Below are 19,019 nucleotides of genomic sequence, written 5' to 3' on the forward strand. Positions count from 1 at the left end.
AGTTCGGGGGTCTTCAGAAGTGCCAAGACTGGCCTGTGCCCCCACTGGCTCCCTGTGGAGGTGGGTCCTGGGTGAAACTGAACACCCCTGACCCTGGCCCCTTGGCCACACCCTGCTCCACCTACTGCCCTGCTCTCCGGAATCTGGGGCCTCACTCACTCACCCTGTTCTCCCTCCTAGAAGTCACCCCTGGAGGGGGGTAGACAGGCTCACCCAGGGGTACCTTAGAAGAGCAGTTACTATTTGTTACTCACTAGCTTCCCTCCAGGGGGTGAACTAGGCCCCCTTATAGGCATTATCTCATGTAACTCTCACAACAACCTTTCAAGGTAAATATTATTATCCCCCTTTTATAGATGAGGAAACTGGAGCTCAGAGAGGGTACATAATCTACCCAAGGTCACACAGCTGGTGAGTAACAGGGCCAGAACCAGGAGAAGTAAGCGAGGTGCCTGGGACACAAAAGTTCAAGAGGCACTGGCTCTCAAGGTCAACCAAGTGCAAGACCAGCACTTGGGCAGGAGATGTCTCACCCAGCTCCTGGCCCTGAGTGACAGGGTTGGATTTGGGTCCATGTCTGTCTGCATCCAGCCTGTGCTTTCTTCACTGTGGCAGAGCCCAGCCCGGAGGAGATCGGCCTTGTAGTAGCAACTAGAAGCTTCCAAAGGAGTGACGCCCTGTGGTGGGATTTCAGGCCTCATAGGGCTGATGAGGGAAGCACTACCTCCCCTGCAAGTCCAGGTGGGCAGCTGCCAGCTCCCTGTGTCTTTCAGCTGGTGATTGTCCAGGTGGAAATGTGGGACTGGGCCATTACACAGGAAAGAAAATCCAGCTGCTGACACCTGGGTGCCAAGCTCTGCTGTCTCCTCTGGGGTCTGTAGAGCCAACCCCAGCCCAGAGTCCCCCACCTTGCACTTGGCAGCGGTTTGCAGTCTTTTCAAATCCACTACTTACGTTCATGAGGACAGGGGTCCTTGTTCTCATTTTTTCCCTTGGTGGGGGAAGCTGAGGCTCTGAGAGGTTAACCAAGTTGTCCCAAGTCACACAGCCAGCAGAGCACCCAGGGTATGACTCAGAACTCGAGACTCTTTCCATCCACCTCACTGCCAGGAACTAGGTCAAGACCCAGATGGGGCTGGAGTTCAGACTTGGTTGGGGGCAGGAGAAATAGGCAAGGAGGCTTAGAGATGGGAAAAAACCGTGTCAGGAACAAACAGCTTCTAAAATATAATGCTTTGGCTAAATTTAAACATGTGAAAGAGTTCAGAATGATTCATAATGCATGCAGATTGATGCAAATAACTATGCAAATGATGCCAAAAGGATGAGAAGGGTACAGCTTACCTCTCAGCCATAGCAGGAGCGGGCAGAGCAAGGGCTCCCTCTCGGGCAGCAGTTTTCCAAGCAAACCGCACCTTCAGATTGAAACGGCTTTCTTAGGTAACCTGACAAATCCTCGGAACCCTGGGGCAGCAAGCAGGACAGATGTGGCCCCTCCACACCCATGTTGCTGTCTCTACGCTCCACAGTCTCTGGAACGCCCACCGCCATCCCCGCCCCAGACTTGCGTCTCTGAGCTAAATAATCCTGCTGCTTTCCTTTCATCAATGAGCCCTTCTCCTCAGCCTTTTAATTGTCCTTGTCACCTCTCCTTTTCTAATGGGTCAGGAGCAAGGGTTTGGCTGAGGTCTGAGTGAATTAGATGGGCCGGTAGTTTCTCAGACTGCCCTAGCTGTGCTTCCATATAGCCTCACAGAGGCATGTTGGAGGGCAAGTTTGGACCAGGGTTTGCCTGGTCCAGATGAATCCCTCTGGACCTCAGTTTCCTCATCTGTCTATTGAGATTGCTAACAGCTACTGTTTATGGCTATTGCAAGGATGCCACACGCATTCACTCCTGGCACATTGTAAGATGCTCAGGAATTGGCCCTGCTTCCCTCTGCAGACCTGCAACCCCTCACTTCCCCACCCCGGCCACCTGGCTTTCCCACAGCTTCATTTCTGTTCACCTGAGCCTGACTCCTACCCTCCACCTCTTTCTGCTTGTCTGAGTGCTATCCATCCATCATCTCCACCACGAAGCTGATTTCAAACCCGCACCCCACAGACCCCCAAAACCAGCCAAGGCCTCCAACACCGCTGCCTCCATGTCTGTCGTGGTCCTCTGCCTCTTTCCCAGGCCCCAAGCACCTGACAGCCCCAATTTGTGCAGAGATTTGCTACTTTCTCAGGGCTTTCACCCCACTATCTCCTTTTGATGTTGAACCTCCCCCAGGGCCCTGTGAGTTTGGAAAGGAAAGAATGGTTCTTTGGGGAGAAAGGACCAAATTGGTGAACCGTATCAGAAGAACATTGTGCCGTGAAGACAGCTCGCATGCCTGCTACACAGGGAAGAATCTGGGACTCTAAGAGGACACACAGTGAAGAAATGATCCACTCCTTGCGTGGCACCCCAACGCCCTTTGGTCCCTCTGCTTTGCCTCCCCAGTATAACCACCCCCACAGGGAGATTTCTCTTGTCGTCACTCTGACTGTCTCCCCAGTTTCTTTGGAAGCTCCTCGAGAGCCTGGAGCCCGTCTCCCATCTCCTCTTAGGCACATAGCCTTATGCCAGTGGGCAATGAGCTCCCATCCGTGCCAGGCCCCAGAGACAGGACGATGGGCTCAACTCTCCCTCGCTCTCTACAGAGACCTCGTTTCCTCACCTGCCATGACAGCAATCAGCTGGCCCCCCAGGCTGTTCTCTGCAGAACAAGCCTGAGTTATGCCTTAGGAGAGCCCACAGGAGGTCCCTCCCGTGCTTGGAACACAGGACATTTCCTAGGATTATAGGTGGAGAGGCCACCGTGCGTGCACATGTGCAGAACCGCCTTGCAGCTCTCTCTGGAAGCTTTTCACCAAGGACCTTGGATCTGAATACGCAGGGACTTGAAAGCCTCCCCCACCCCACCCCCACCCCTGCCCACCATCCCCCCGCCCCTGCCCACCGAATCCCTCTCCCTGGCAGCCAGTCTCTGGGGAGGCTGTGTAACAGGCACGCGAGCTGTCTTCACGGCACAACGCTCTTCTGATGCAGTCCCCCAACTGGGTCCTTTCTCCCCCATCCTTGCTTGACTTCATCTCAACCACCTAAGAGGCAGCAGAAATACTCCCACATCCGCACACTCTGGCTTTATGCTCATCAGGATTGGTTGCTCATTGTCTGCATACACATTGCTCCGGAAAGAGTTGCTGGCGGGATGGGGATAAACAGTCTGTGCTCGTAAACACCACTCTCCGCAGTTGTTCCATAAGGGACTCCTTGTGTCTAGACCCCGTGGGGAGACTTTAAAACTTTGCACCAAGTCAATTACTGCTACTTTTAAAACTTTGCACCCAGTCAGTTACTGCTACTTCTACCAGTAAGAATAATAATAAATACTTAGTGTGTGCTGCTTCTGTGCCAGCCACAATTTTGAGACTGATGTGACTTCATTTCTTTAATCTTTACCACACACATGGGCTAGCAGGTACGTTTCCTTATCCCTATTTTACAGATGATGAACAGGAAAGTTCAGTTACTTGTCTAAGGTCGACCACATGAGTCATTTGATCTTGGACAGGGAGAGAAATCCATAATAGGAAACCCCAGATATTCAGGACACCATCACCCCAGCAGCCCACATTAAATACAGACTCTCCTTGTGTCTTCTCTCCTCTCTCTCCCCACCCCCCTTCTCCCTCTCTTCCTCTCTTGTACCTTTACTAGTTCTTTACCTTCCTAGCTCTGTGAATGAGGCGTTTCCCTGCCCCTCTCTGAACTTGACCCCCCTCTTCCGACAGTGGAGAGGGGACCCTCCTTGCTGATCTCATGGTCTGAGGCAGGGGAGAGCCTTCCAGCACGAGGGTGGTGAGCTGGCCTGCTGGGAGCCACTGGGATAGCAGGAAGGGAGTGGGTCTTCATATGATGGTGGGAGCCCATGCGCTCTGTCTGTCCTGTTGCAGCATCTCAGGCTATGGAGCCGCTGGCGGGAAAGGCGGGAAGAACACCATGATGCGGTCCCACGGCGTGTCTGTGCTGGGCATCTTCAACTTGGAGAAAGACGACACGCTGTACATCCTGGTCGGGCAGCAGGGGGAAGACGCCTGCCCCAGTGTAAGTGCCCAGAGCGGGGGTTTCTCCTCCACACTCACCAGGACCCAGGTAGGTCCCTCGGAGAACACCGACACCAGACACACCCCTTCTGGGAGCTCACGTCCAGAGATGGCAGGACTCAGCCTTGCTCTACCTGCAAATGCTCCTCCCTTTCCAGGGCCACCTGGATGCATGAGATAGTGGGTCGTGAGGCTTTGGGGGTTCACATCCCTACAGGGACCGAGGCTGAGGCATGGGTTTCATGAGCAATCCTTAAAGCCGAAGAACTGAATTCTGCTAAAATGGGCACATGGTTGTTCCTCTCAGCACAAGTCGAAGCCCACTTCCTAAGCTTTATTGCAAGGGCAGTGTTGTTGTCTTTAGCCGTATTATTATAAACAGGAGAATACTGGACGAAAGATGTCTCATTCAGCTCAGAATCACAGATGCATAGCCACATATATGCACATAATGTTCTGAAAGATACAGATAACAGTGGTTGCTTCTGGAGAGGGGACTGGAGTTGAGGCTGCTTTGTCAGTAATGTCTGACACTGTTACAAAAAGAATGCATTCACACATTATTCATTATTTGTGGTTAAAAATTTTTAAAGCTTTTTAAAGCATGGACTAGGAGCTGGAAGACCATGTAATCCACTTCCCCCATTTCACAGATGAGAAAATGGAGACCACAGAGAGGGAGGGACTCGTCCATAGTCACTCATAATGCAGCACAGAGACTCTGGCTCCTATTTTTGCTGCCCCGAACTTGCTTGGGCAAGTTCAGTTTCTGCAGCCTTTTCCCCTTTTCCACTTATAGCACATCACTTGACAAGCCAGACTGTCATCCCCTGCAGCCCCAGAGACAACCCTTCATTCTGGTTCCTGACCCCACTGGAGTCCAGATGTCTCACAGGCAGCGCTCCAACAGCAGCACTTAAGAAAGCCAGTAGTGGTCTAAAATGACCTGGAGGGGGAGACCATGGAGACTAATAAATCAGCAGCCACGCCTCTTGCCTGTGTTGGGGGTGGGGGCAGGACCCTGATGGTGCTGGCTGTCCTGATGGGGACTCAGGACTCTGCAGGGTGAGTCTCCACATTGGGCCAGGCCACACCCTCACCCGAGGGTGAACTTCTGCACCAGGTGGGGCCCAGGCAGGGATCTGGGTTCTAGGTCCCAGAACCCAGGGCTCCTTCCCCAGAAACTTATTCAGGAGCAGACTTGGAAGACAGATGTGGGAACGAGGGCTATGAGAAAGCAGTTCAATTCTACATAATAACCTCAGCGCTCCTAAGTGCCAGGCCCCAGGCTGGGAGCCAGAGTAAAGCACAGCGCCCCACCCCCAACCCTACCTTAAAGAGGGTGAAAGCAAAGCAACAGGGGTAAGCTTTGCAGGTGCAATGGTATGCATGAAATGTCTGGACTCTAACTTTTATTTAGCAGCTATAATCAGGATTGTCCAACCTGATATAATGTATTAAGTCATTAAATTACAAGCTGCTGTAATTTTCACAGGAATTTATTGAGTGCTAATGTAATCCTTTCATCTAAGCAGAAAGATTGCATTGACTTCTACAAAGGACTTTTACTTGATTGGATTGTAATCAGTTATGTCTTTTCACAGGACTGTGTCCTTTTTTAATTCAATTGTAATCTACTTTTTCTTCTGGATTGCTACATTTTATCATTTTATTAATCAACCTACTTGCTCTCAAACTTTGCGGATGCACAGGGAAAGTTCCAAAGAAGCCAGGGACTGGGGCAGCCCCCTCTGCTGGTCAGGTCAGTCATAGCATGGGCGTGGGGAACATAATTGGTCTTCCCAGTGGCTCAACACCTTGGCTCCCCAAGAGTCATTTGAGAAAAGGAGAAAGACCTTTTACAGGCACTACCTCAATCTCCAGTCCTCTGTAGGTTGAAAAATGGTATCTAGATAGGATCTTCTACAGCATGAAGTGGACCCTGAGAATTAAACTGCAGGCTTTGGCAGCACTGTTGGTTCAATTGCATTTCTGCGTGGAGTGGCTCTGCCTGTGTGCCTGGCCAGCCCGAGCTTGGAACGCGCTCCAGAGATGAGGGAGGGGTGATGGGGACTGGGTCAGACCATCAGAAGAACATATTTCAGGGACTTTGCTGGCAGTCCAGTGGTTAAGACTCCACGGTTCCCATGCAGGGGCCAGGGGTTCTATCCCTGGTAAGGGAAGTAAATTCCCACATGCCACGTGGCCAAAAAAAAAAAAAAAATTAAAATTAAAAAAAAAGAAGAACGTATTTAAGCCACAGGAAGGCTTTGAGCAGAATAGTGACCGGAAGTGATTTGCATATTAAAAGGCTCCTCTGGCTACAGTGTGAAGAACAGACCACTTGGGCCCAAGGGAGGGGTCAGAGCAATGAATCCAATGGCTATGGCATTAATCCAGGCAAGAGATGACAGTGGCTTGGGTAAAGACAGTAACAGCCGGTGACAAGTGGCTGAATTCTCGGTGTATTTTGAATGTAAAATCCAAGAATTGTGCCCAAGCCGCTGGAAGGAGGGAGCTAGGGGCCTGCTGCGGAAGGAGCAGGTTTCCTGAGTTGAACTGATCTGGCAGACAGCCACGTGGAGGCTGCTGGTGGACGAGGGGGGACAGGCCGCTGGAGCTCAGGAGAGAGGTCTGGAAAGGAGATACAAATCCGAGAGAGATCAGCGTGAACTGAGGCAGGTTGAGATTGTCCAGGGAGTGGTATAGATGGAGAGGACCATGGACTGAGCCCTGGGGACCCCCAACATTTAGAGGTAGTGGAAAGAGGAACTGACGCAGGAGTCAGAGGGGGAGGAACCAGGGATGTAGGAGGAGACTCCAGAGGGTGTGGCCTCTCAGAAGTCAGATAAAGAAAGCAAATCATGAAAAAGTGATCATCTCCTCCAGAGGCTGCAGAGGGCCCAGTAAGATGCACACTGAGGGTCGAATCAACTGTTTCCCACCCCCCCACCCCCCACCTGATTCAAAGGAGATCCCTGAGCCAGCCGGGGCAGCGGGAAATGGACGTGAGTCTGGGCTCTAGGTAGACCAAAGGCCATCCTTCAGCCCAGCTGCTCCCTCTAGCCATCCACAGGTTCTGTTCATGGGAAGAGGGCACCGCCAAGGGGTGGGGGCCCCACTGCTGCCAGGCAGAGGAGAGGAGGAAAGGGAGCAGGGTCAGAGGGGACGGACCTTCTTAGCACCACTGGTTCACACTGGGCAGCTCCCCACTTAACGGAGGATGCAAATCCAGGCAGATGGCCCAGCACATCTCCAGTCAGGAAGCGAGACTGGACCCTGTATCCTGTGCTCTTCTCTGCCCAGCTGGCAGCACACATTTCCATGCCCTGTCCCCAGCTCTGCCCTCAGGGTGTGCCCCTTGCATCTCAGGCCCTCCCAGGCAGCAGTTAGCAGGGTTTCCTTCCAGCAGACTCCACACCACTCTGCCCCTGCCCCAGCCCTGGACGGCACTGCATGTACCCAGGAGTTATGTGAGGTCTCTACAATAGCACATCAGAGCCTTCCACTCACACTAAATCCACTCTAAAAAATATCAAATTACTTCCATCATTAAATCCAAAATGCCATAAAACAAATTGCATCTCAGCTATTTATCCAGAAATTTCCCTAGTACTCATTCCCAGCACCCCTGAGTGCTTTAGCATAAGGAGTGGCTCAAGATGAATTGCCATGTCCACTGGCTGGTTACCCAGCAACATTCCATGAAAATTTGGTGTTTTATTGGCCTTTTTTCTGTTAAGTGAAACAAAAGTCATTTTCCTTTGAGGTCAGGCCGATGTGTGGAGAGTTCGTCTCAGCCTCTGTGACTGAAAAGCAGGGTGGTTATTCTGGAAACGCTGCCCTCGTTAAACAGGGATTCCAGGATTCTGGGTCACAGGAATTTCCCACATGTCCCCAGAGATTCCCAGATGCCTGGGCCCACACTGGGTGGAATAAAACCCGAGTTTGGCCTCCCATTGTTTTTTTTCTCTTTACATGATGCTTCAAACTACAACTTCTCAAAAAACCTCAATGGTTCCTCACTGCTTAGAAAATGAAGTCCAGCTCCTTCTCTGTTTGTATTCAAGGCCTCTGGCCATGATATGACTGTCCAGTGAGGCTCCCTCTACCCACACCCATTTACACTCCCTCCAGCCCTGTCTTACCACCTGGGTCCTTTGCCTTTGTCATCCCCTCTTCAGAATCTAAAGGATCCTACCAGGTCCTTCTGGACCACCTCTCTGTCCTAAGATGGACTTTTCTGAGCCAAAGAGACTCCTTATACTCTCCCCCCCCCCCCCTCGCAAATACCCCACTCACCTCCTTCCCTCTGGGCTCATGCTGATCTCCTCCCCTGCAATGTCCTAACTTTCTCCCATTCTCAGTGCTTAAAAATCTCCACGTCCTTCAAGGCCCAGCTGAGTACCACCTCCCCCAGGTAGTCCTCCTTGCTCACCAGTCCAGCAACAAAGGCTCACTCTCCCTCCTCAACTTCCCGTGCATTTTCTTCTAAGCTGCCCCTGTGGTCCTTCTCCATTACTGCCCAGAGTGACACTTATCTGTGTGAGCTTTTTGCCTCCTCAACTCAACTGTAAGCTATTTGAGAGATCATCAGACACTATCTTTAAACACAGAAGTTCTGTCTACTGGGAGGTGGAGAACCCTGGGCACAAACTGAGATGCTTTTTGTTTCTCCAGACAAACCGATTAATCCAGAAAGTCTGCATTGGAGAGAACAACGTGATAGAAGAAGAAATCCGCGTGAACAAAAGCGTGCACGAGTGGGCAGGAGGGGGCGGAGGAGGGGGCGGAGCCACCTACGTATTTAAGGTGAGGCCTCGGTGCCAGCTCCCCCAGGGCAGCGCCTTCTCTGCGTCCTGGTGTTGGATCCCCAGACAGACCTGGGAGTGAAGCACCTTGGGTGCTCTTAGCCCCATTTAAAGTTGAGGAAACCGAGGCCCAGAGGGATAAGGTTCCTGTCTGTCCAGGAAAGGACAGGCCCTTCTCATGCTGATGTACCAGCCTGAGTTCACCAAGCAGGCCTTTGTCCTCTTGCTTCAGAGTCCCAGAGGGTCCCACTGTGCCCTCCTCTGTCCTAAGATAGACTTTTCTGATGTCATCAAAAATGGGCAAAGTTTTCCTGCTGGGTCCTCCTGCAGGGACGGTGATGCTGAGGGCTTAATCTTGACGTTATGGGGGTCAGAGCAGAGACCCCTGAGAGAGCAGAGGAAGGAGAGAGCAAGGAAAGAAGAGAGACCTGCTTCTGAGCACCAGCTCCCAGATCCCTGAGGCTAGAGAGGAGCTTCAGGAATGGAGCTGTATAAACAGCCTCTAAAACCGATCCTCACCTCCTGGTATTCATATACATTTATATCTCCTAGTGATTTTGCTTTACTTACTGAACCTGATCTGCTACAGGAGCTGGGGGTTGGAGGGGATGGAAGAGCTGAGGGGTTGTTGTAACATGAGATCAGGGCCCTCAGACCACTGAGATGTCACCCACTGCCCAGCAAACTGTCGGACACGTTGAAACATTGAAATGGCTCAGGGGTCTCCAGAGCGGGAGCCCAGCTTGGTTTCTCAGTCTCTGAATGTCTCCCCTGGGCAGATGAAGGATGGCGTGCCAGTGCCCCTGATCATCGCGGCTGGCGGTGGCGGCAGGGCCTATGGGGCCAAGACAGACACGTTCCACCCAGAGAGGCTGGAGAATAACTCCTCCGTTCTAGGGCTGAACGGCAATTCCGGAGCCGCAGGTAAACCACTGCAAGCCCACCCTCTCCCAAAACATTCTCCCGGAACTGTGTGAGCTTCAGCTCAGCCGGGCACCACCACACACCTGTGGGCATTTAGTCGCTGACCTTAAGATACTGAGAGCTCTGGATATTGGTACCAGGATCAAGAGAGCACGGGCACACCAGGCCTTGGGGACCCAGAGGCCACCTTGCTGACATGGGGTTTGGACTTGCAGAAGGTTGCTGAGAAAATGAGGCCGGCGGCAGCGGTCTGAGCGCCAACCCAATCCTCCCCGAGTTTTACCAAATGCAACTGGATGTGAGCAGATGGAGGAAATCTGGGCAGAGTCAGGCATCCCAGGCCCCTGTGGTCTGTTTGAACTTCCAGGCCCCGAGCTGCCAGCTCACACATCTATCACTGGAAAATCTCTTTCTGAGATCTCCGTGGTGGGGCTCTCTGTGTCCTCAGTGAGAGCCAGTGACACAGAGATAGGGGACAGACACCGAAGGGGCTGTGAATTCTCTAACTCCTCTGAAGCCAGCCCCTCAGCTTTGTATGTTCTTTTCTCCACAGTCAGACAGAGGGAGGATTTTTTTAAGGCATTTAAGATTTGGGATTAATTAAAATAAATACTCAAACTTTCTCTTCAATTGAGAGATGGCTAGAGATAGAGGAGGAGAAGCAGTCACAGAGAGGAATCTCCACAGTGATATTCACAGTGCCCTTACATCCATCCAGCCTTTAATAAATTACAAAGCACTTCCACATCTATTATACATGTGCTTTTCAAAACAGTCCTGTAGGGTTTTCCAGACATGTTATTTTCATTTTACAGAAGTGTCAACAAGCACATTGAAAGTTGGTGGATTTTTTTTTTCCTCAAGATGGCCAAACTGTTTCATACTTAATCCATGTTTTAAAACATTGTTGCTGATTTGTTTTTATTTTTATGCCCATTGTTTTCTTTTCCACACATTTGCTTGAAGGCTGCAGGATAGGGTAGGATGCTGGGGTATTGCGGTCTGCCTGTGCCCTTAAGATAAAGTTGCATTCACCCTATCTCCGTAAAGAACATTTCTTTTGCAAGAGTTCAGAGCGAGTGTTGGGAAGCAGAGTTCCAGCTGCTGCCATTGTAGCCAGAGCATCACCACGTCCCCCCCACCCCACCCCCACTTTGCTCTTGACCTTGGAGCAGCTCCTAAGAAGCAGGCAGACAAGATACTGCCTGAGCTTCAGAGGGTGAGGCCTTCTGCGTGTGTGTGTCCTGCCTCACAAATGCCCAACGAGCCCTCCACTTGGCGGTTTACAAAGCATTTCACACACTCCCTGTCTCCTCTGATCCTAACAACCACCCCATGCTGCATCTCATTTTCTCCAAGTTATAGGTGAGGAAACCGAGGATCAGACCGGGGCAGTTCTTTCCTAGTAAACAGTTAAAGCCCTTTGGGTTATCTGGTGCCTAATCCAGGATTCCTGCTAGGAATTTCACTGCTGTGACCTTGGCAGAGTTTTGACAGGTGGTCCTGGTTCTTGTTGGGATGGGAAGCGGTTAATGAAATGAAGGCCCTGCGCTTCAGGAGTTGGCGCGCGTAGAGGGACGGCAGGGGAACCGGTTAGGAGGTCATGTCCCCTGCCTGCCCCTCCCCTCATCGAGCACCCCCCCCCCCAGCTTTTGAACCAGAGGCCTGACGGGACGCAGGGGTGTGGGGCACGTTCCCCTCTGGACGTGCTCAGCTGTGGCCAGAGCTGCTCTCCCTCAGGCAAAGGGCACACTTGGTTTTCTAGCTGTGGACTTTGAAGGCCCCAGGCCCCATTGAGGACGGGCCCCCTGCACACGAGAGGGGGGTAAGCAGCCCTCAGAGACACTGAGTCCTGCTTCTTTGGCCGGACCCAGCCGCCGCCCGAACCCAGCCCGCATCCTCACCTAGGCGTCTCTGCGTCCCTTCCCACAGGTGGTGGAGGCGGCTGGAACGATAACACTTCCGTGCTCTGGTCTGGGAAATCGTTGCTGGAAGGCGCCGCCGGAGGACATTCCTGCCCCCAGGCCGTGAAGAAGTGGGGGTGGGAGACAAGAGGGGGTTTCGGAGGGGGTGGCGGGGGGTGCTCCTCAGGTGGAGGAGGCGGAGGATACATAGGTAAAGATGATTCGTGTTCAAGGTGTCACTCCCTTCCCCTCGTAGTCCTAGGCGCCTCACCTCCCCGCCCTCCCCCCGGCCCTCGCCTGCCCGCCCCCCGGCCTGCCTCACGTGTGGCCTGCGATGTGACCCTGCACGCCTTCCTCCCAGCCCCCCACGGCGCGCCGGAGGCAGGACGTTGGCTCGCGAGCCAGCATCCTGCCTCGAGGTTTCGATAGGACAGCATCAAGATCCCACGGGGTTCTTGATCTCCCCCAAAGCCGATGATAAAGGGGCTTTGGCGCCCCAGACGCTTCTCTGAGCCACCCCCAAGGACGCGCCGGCATGAGAACCTTGGGGGCCAGACGGCTCTACCCCGTGCCTCCCTTCGGGTGGCCTGGCCCGAGTCCTTGCCAAGCCAGCTCCCTAAGGGCCTGGTGTGCGGCGTCTGGCCTCGTGGACTCTGCCCTCTCCCTTTCTTGCTCCAGCCCCCAGCTTCCAGAAGGGCGCCATTCCCCGTGCTGAGGGGTGCTCCTCCTGAGGGCAGCTGCGGGCAGTCCCAGCCCAGCCCTTCAGCAAGCAGCTGGCCCCTGGCCTCCGCCCTCCTCTGGGCCTCGGCGCCGAGCAGAGGAGCCTTCTGAAGCTGGGAGGCTGCAGCACCCCCACAGATTAGGACACAATGCATGCACGCGCTGTGATGTTCCGTCTGTGCTTTGCTTTACGTTGTGTGTAAGATGCTTGTGTTAACCAGACGCCCTTCTTTTCCGAGCCATGGGTGGGAGGGAGGAGCCCAAGGGGGGAGCCCAAAGATAACCCAACCCCTGCTGAAAGGAGGGACAGGAACCGAAAGGCACAGGGGCATCCCCCCTGCCCCAACCCTGACTGGATGGGACAGGAGAGCCACTCCTCCGTGCTACTCCCCTGGCCGCTCCTGGAAGAGGGGCCAAGGGGCCGCCCCAGCCTGGGGAAACTAGAACTTTTCCGACTCTTGCTCACATGGACTGCTTCCTAGGGGGCCCCAGCAGAATGGTGGAGACTCCCCAGTGGGAGCTGTCCTGGACCTGGAGGAGAAAGTGGCCCCCACAGCCAGCATCTACTGAGCCGAGCCCCAAGCACAGCCCCTGTGCCCTGAGCCTCCCTTCCCTCCCCACCGCCCCACCCTCGAGGCCCCTCCCTGACCCTGGTGCTCGCCCTGCTGATGCGCACGTGTGTCCAGACTTGGGCACCCACCTCTCTGCGTTAAACTCTTCTCTGGTTTGCCACAGGTGGCAACGCAGCCTCAAACAATGACCCCGAGATGGACGGGGAAGATGGGGTCTCCTTCATCAATCCGCTGGGCATCCTGTACACCCCGGCTTTAAAAGGTACCCCCTCTGCCAGGTGGCAGAACCAGCTTCCTTAGGCCAGTTCTCCCTCCCAGCTAAAACCCCAGGGCTACTGCTGTGAGTCCAAGACACAACGGTGCGATCATGGGTCCCTTGCAGGCAAGTCTTCTTGGTGGTCATCTCACCACGTTTTCTGGAAATCAGGATGCATGATCTGATATGGACACAGAAGGCGAAGACTGACTACCAGGCAGACTGGCCCTAGAAAACGCAACAGTGATAGGCTTTGAACCTGTAGCAGCCAACCTAAGCCTCCCTCGTGTGGACGCTCCCACTTGCCTACATGTCCTCTGTCTGAGTTCCCCTCACCAGATGCATGGTGGACTTTCCTGCACAGGCAGCGCTCCAGTGGCAGTGGACATAGGAACAGGGACGTAGAACACATATATGTGTTCCTATGTCCCAGGACGTAGGAATAGCTTGTCCCTGACCAGCTGCAAATACACCGCAGAGCCTGGGGGTGGACTGCAGGGCAGCCTCCCCCCCGAGGCTGACCCTCCCTCCTTGTCACCAGTGATGGAGGGCCACGGGGAAGTGAATATTAAGCATTACCTAAACTGCAGCCACTGTGAGGTAGACGAGTGCCACGTGGACCCCGAGAGCCACAAGGTCATCTGTTTCTGCGACCACGGGACAGTGCTGGCCGAGGACGGCGTCTCCTGCATCGGTAAGGGGGTGGCAGAGGGGACCCAGAGCTTGAGCCACAGCTGGTTTCCATGGTTCTGGGACACCTCAGAGGCACTTTTATAAACTTCCTGACCCGGCTGTCTGCCCCCAGCACTGGTGCTCTGACAGTGGGCAGAGGGACCTGTGTGTGAAAGGTGAGTCACAGCTCAGGAAGGAGCCGTAAGTCACCTAGTCCCATCCCTAACCCAGGATGTGACCCCCACATCCCCACCAGGGGGCCAGCGCATCTCCACTAGACACCACAGCGCCAGGGGTCTTGGTACTCCTAAGGCACAGCGTCCCATTGGGGAGTTATAGAGCCAGACCCATTCCTTCCGACTTCCACTCCTCGGCTTCCTGCGCGCAGTGGTCCCTTGGGCACGGCATCTGCAGACGGCACTGCCGTCCTCCTCCTCAAGTCTTCTCCCGGTTGAATAACGCATTTATTTCCAACCACTCATATGGGACACGGGTTCATGTCTCCTCCCCATCCTGGTGTTCCAGTTGTCAACATCCCTTTTGAAATGCAGTGTCCGGGACCAGGCACGGGGCCTCAGTGTGGCCGGTGCCAGCGTGCACCCAGGCCCTCCCTCCCGTGCGCTGGGTCCAGTGCTCTCACGGACAGGGAGTCAATTCGGCCTCTAGAGTCTAACCGACCGGCACACTCTGTCACAGGGTCAACTGAGTTTCTAGTCCCCTAAGGCGCCTGAATCTCTTCTATGGCCACTGTCGGCTCCCCTTTCACCCGCATCCTGTCGCGCGCCGTTGATGTTTTGGATCAATGTCCAGATTTTGATATTTATCCCTGTTACATATTCCCTCGCTGCAAAAGCTACTGTTGAAAGTTGCAGAACCAGGACAAACCTGCTTCATGCCCTGGTCCTCTGAGAAGGATGGTGGTGCAGGTGTCCGGGGCTGGGGAGGGGCTTTCCGAGGAGAAGCACTGTGGTCATCGGTGCTCCGTGGGGCCTGTCTTCCAGTGTCGCCCACCCCGGAGCCCCACCTGCCACTCTCGCTGATCCTCTCCGTCGTGACGTCGGCCCTCGTGGCCGCCCTCGTGCTGGCTTTCTCCGGCATCATGATCGGTGAGTGTCCCTGGGCCCCGGCGCTTCCAGACCGGGGCAGGCGAGGCAGAACGGGCCGCACAGAACTGCGTCTCGGGCTGTGTCATGGACACGGGGGTGTCGCCCTGGCTGGGTGGTGACGAGGGCAGCCCAGGCCAAGCCACAACAGGAGCCCCCTCACCCCGCCCCCCAGCACATCCCCAGTTCCTAGGAGCCCCTGACTCTGAGCCTCAGCCCCACGCGTAGCCTCCTGGCTGCTCGAGGAGGGGGCAGTCTTCAGAGGAGAACACCTTGGCCAAAGCTCACCCGCACCCCAGACCTCACTTCCTGCTCTCGTCAGACACGGGCTCCAGCGGGCTTTTCTAGTTCGGCTCGCTCCCGGTGCCACGCCTCCAGCCCACATTCCCTGCTCCTCGCAGAGAAGGCAGAGCTAGTTTCTGAGTGTTTCCTATTAGGCCTGTGAGCCAAGGGGTGCTGGGACCTGAGGGGAGGCAGGAAGAAAGGCTCAGCTCCGGGCAGCACTTTCAGGCGAACCCCTCGGGGGCAAGGGAATCTGGAGGTGGACAGGGAGGTGGCGGCCTGTGCGAGTCCCATCCTGCAAAGGGCAGGATGACAAGAGCTAACTCATTGCACACTTACCACACGCCAGGCAATTGACACATTTTAGTTCACTAAACCCTCAAAAAACCCTATGATCACAGCTGGCATATTTCATAGAGGAGGAACTGAGCACACAGAAGTTCACTCACTTGCCCTCGCAGGTGGTGGGGCTGAGCTTTAAACGCAGAATCCACCCTGTCAATCACCTCCCATAGAGTTTGCCTTATAGGATGTTCTCACACGTAGTAGTAACTGTGATAGCGGTCATTGGGAGAGCTCTTTAGAACTTTCCAAAACCATCTTATGTTGGTGGGTTCATTTCATTATCACAATTCTAGGGGTGGGGCGTGGGGGTTTAGGAGACAGGGCAGGAGTTACTGTCCCTGCTTACAGAGAAGGAGACTGAGATCCAAAGAGGTCACATGTACCTGTCAGTGTCACAGCTTGTAAGTAACAAAGGCAGGATTAGGTCCTCAGACACCAGCTTGGACCCAGTTTAGAGACCTTCCACTCTGTGACGGTCTCCAGCTATGTGGCTTGGCGGTTCTTCAACTGTAGGAAACACAGGTGACCAAGAGCCCCAGCTGCACTCTCAAATCCATTGCCATGTTTACCCTACCTGGCGCCTGGGCAGAGCAGAGCTACTAAGGCAGGCCCCTCCCAGTGACATGGGACTCCCCTGACGGCCGACTTTGGCTCCAGAACATTCCAACAGCCTTGCTGGAACTTCTTTACACTGAGTGGCCGTCTAGGGTCTTTGCTCAAGCCTCCCTCCCTCTATCCTTCACATGGGGTCAGACTTTCAACACAGTCTGGTGGCCTCCCAGCCTCCCTGATTTCCCTCCCAATTATCTCTCACAGGCATTTCCCCTAATAAAATCCTTGCACACTTAATCCCATCTTGGGTCTGCTTCTCAGAGGACCCAAACTAAGGTGCCTCTGCCCCTACATGATGTGATAAATCTCTTCCATTCATATGATTTTAAGCTTTACATTAACTTCAATCTTTCAATTAAAATACACTTTCACATCTGTGATCATTTTGTTAGTATGACTATGTGATGGAAAGATTTAGATGCATGTACAGGAGCCAGAGATCTAGGAAGGCTTCCTGGAGGAGGTGGCCTGGCTGCCTGGCCTGGGCCACCTTGCGCTGACCTCCATCTGTCTGCAGTGTACCGCCGGAAGCACCAAGAGCTGCAAGCCATGCAGATGGAGCTGCAGAGCCCCGAGTACAAGCTGAGCAAGCTCCGCACCTCCACCATCATGACCGACTACAACCCCAACTACTGTTTTGCCGGCAAGACCTCCTCCATCGGCGACCTGAAGGAGGTGCCACGGAAAAACATCACCCTCACCCGGTGAGCGCCCACCACTGTCCTGTGGGGCAGCGGGAGGTGTAGGGGAGGCAGGGAAGGGAAAGTTCTAGGGGCCAGATGTCATCCCTGCACCATGAATTCCTCCAGCAACAAGAAGCCAGCAGAGCCACCCCTCAGGGCATCCCCAGCCTCCCAGGGGCAGAAGGTTTAATGTTTCAGGGCCATTTGTGTAGGGCGGGTGTTTAATTGTTTAACACCCCATTTACTCTTGGAGTTGGTACACTGAGAGGAGGACTAGGTGGGAGGAACGAGGCTCTCCTCAAAATCTACCCAAGAGCCCCCCCCAAGCCTTGCTCCCCTCCCCCCGCCCAGCTCCCAGAGCATGCTGTGCCCGCGTCTGTCATTCACTGAGCACGCTCCAGGAGGTGTCTGCCAGCCATCTGGCCCCCCACCCGCCACCTAGGGAACTTGAGCCTCCCTGGCAGGGCCATGTCTTAGTCACCTCTAGGTCCCTGGCAAATATTAGAGACTCAGTAAGTATTCAGGGAAGGAATGTCCAGCCAATGTCATGGAACCTGGCTTGGCACCTTTCTTGCCAGATACAGCAATGGAGGTCCAGGACCAAGGAGCAGAGCCAGACTGAGGACATCACTCTTGAGTGCGTGCGTGACCCACTGTGTCCACTAAATGTGCCCCTGGCTCACCTCGCGTTCTCTTTGCACAGGGGTCTGGGCCACGGTGCATTTGGGGAGGTGTATGAAGGTCAGGTGTCTGGAATGCCCAACGACCCGAGCCCCCTGCAAGTGGCTGTAAAGGTAAGAGGTGGCTCCCCCGTCTGCCTGACCTTGGCCGGGGATCTCTATAAGCGCGGCTTTCTGCTGACAGCCCCCGACCTCTACGGCTCACAGCCTCCTCCTCCTTCCCACCCTCCCTCTGTGCCCAGACGCTGCCCGAGGTGTGTTCTGAACAGGACGAACTGGATTTCCTCATGGAAGCCCTGATCATCAGGTAACGGCACAGAGAGACACCCCTCACCACCGCCCCAAGGCTGTAAGCAACACGAGACGTTTCTAACAGGCATGTCTCCAAGGGAAACAGGGTTGTCCTGCAGCGTTCCCTCTCCTCCTCTCCAACTGGAGACTCCCCGAAATTCTTAGCACATCTCACTAGAGTGGAACAGCCCCAGAAGGTAGTCGCAGAAAAAGAATCCAGGCACTATCACTCTGCCTTCACCCAGCATCCCTGTGTCATCCACTGGTTCTTTTCCCCCTTTTCTTAAAAAACAGAGTGCCGGTTGTTGACAGTAGAAGATGCAGTCCTCCAGGTGTCTCTTCCACCAGGTCCTTCACCAACCCCAGCTCTCAGCTCTCATGTAAAGGAAATGGGCCCCCACGCGATGGAAGGCGCCCACCCTGGTCCACCCAGCTGGCCTGACCCTTCAACTGGTGGATCTGGGGCCCCCCGCTGGGAGTCTCCGTGTTCAGGGCTCTGACAGCAGATGTTTGACCTTGAGATCTGGCCAGGGTCGTGGTACACCGGGGAGCCTCAAACATCCTGACAGGCTGGGGTGGCCCGCAGTCCCCCTTGGCGGAAGCGGCAGAGGGAACGAGGCCAGAGCAGCGTGTGTGATGTGCTGGGTCCTTAGGAGGGTATGCAGCAGGCTCAGCTCCTGCTTTAAGAATGATCTATTTCCTGATTGTGCGTGTAATCCGTGATTATTGAGTAAAACTTGGAAAGTATAAGAGTAGATGGCAGGAGACCCAAATCACTCGTCTCCCTACTTGGCAGCGTTATATTCGAGTTATAGTCACCCAGTCTGTCAGTTCTGTGCGCGTGTGCCCACGTGGAGTTCCCTGGCCCCACTGCCTCATGTGTCCCAATAGGATCACGTTAATAAGGAAACTCGAATCTTAGAGCCCCCGTGAGGAGTCCACAGTGGGATCCAGTGGCCCCCTTCCTTGTTCTCTTCCACACCTGGTCACCTGGCTGGTCTCACGCTGTCCCTTGGGGAAGCAGTTCCTC

The 19,019-nt window shown here is 54.3% G+C and overlaps 1 protein-coding gene across 1 annotated transcript in view; it reads left to right on the forward strand.

Moving 5' to 3' along the window:
* ALK (ALK receptor tyrosine kinase) overlaps positions 1–19,019 on the forward strand; it is a 695,731-nt gene that overhangs the window by 654,310 nt on the left and 22,402 nt on the right. Inside the window, exons 13-22 of the mRNA XM_057743015.1 lie at positions 3,985–4,135; positions 8,815–8,946; positions 9,725–9,869; positions 11,802–11,984; positions 13,229–13,327; positions 13,863–14,015; positions 14,995–15,099; positions 16,853–17,039; positions 17,722–17,812; positions 17,941–18,005. Of these exons, the coding sequence (XP_057598998.1) occupies positions 3,985–4,135; positions 8,815–8,946; positions 9,725–9,869; positions 11,802–11,984; positions 13,229–13,327; positions 13,863–14,015; positions 14,995–15,099; positions 16,853–17,039; positions 17,722–17,812; positions 17,941–18,005 (1,311 nt within the window). The remainder of the gene's footprint in view (positions 1–3,984; positions 4,136–8,814; positions 8,947–9,724; positions 9,870–11,801; positions 11,985–13,228; positions 13,328–13,862; positions 14,016–14,994; positions 15,100–16,852; positions 17,040–17,721; positions 17,813–17,940; positions 18,006–19,019) is intronic.

The sequence above is a fragment of the Hippopotamus amphibius genome, chromosome 7, assembly GCF_030028045.1.
Source record: "Hippopotamus amphibius kiboko isolate mHipAmp2 chromosome 7, mHipAmp2.hap2, whole genome shotgun sequence".
Lineage (NCBI taxonomy): Eukaryota > Metazoa > Chordata > Mammalia > Artiodactyla > Hippopotamidae > Hippopotamus > Hippopotamus amphibius.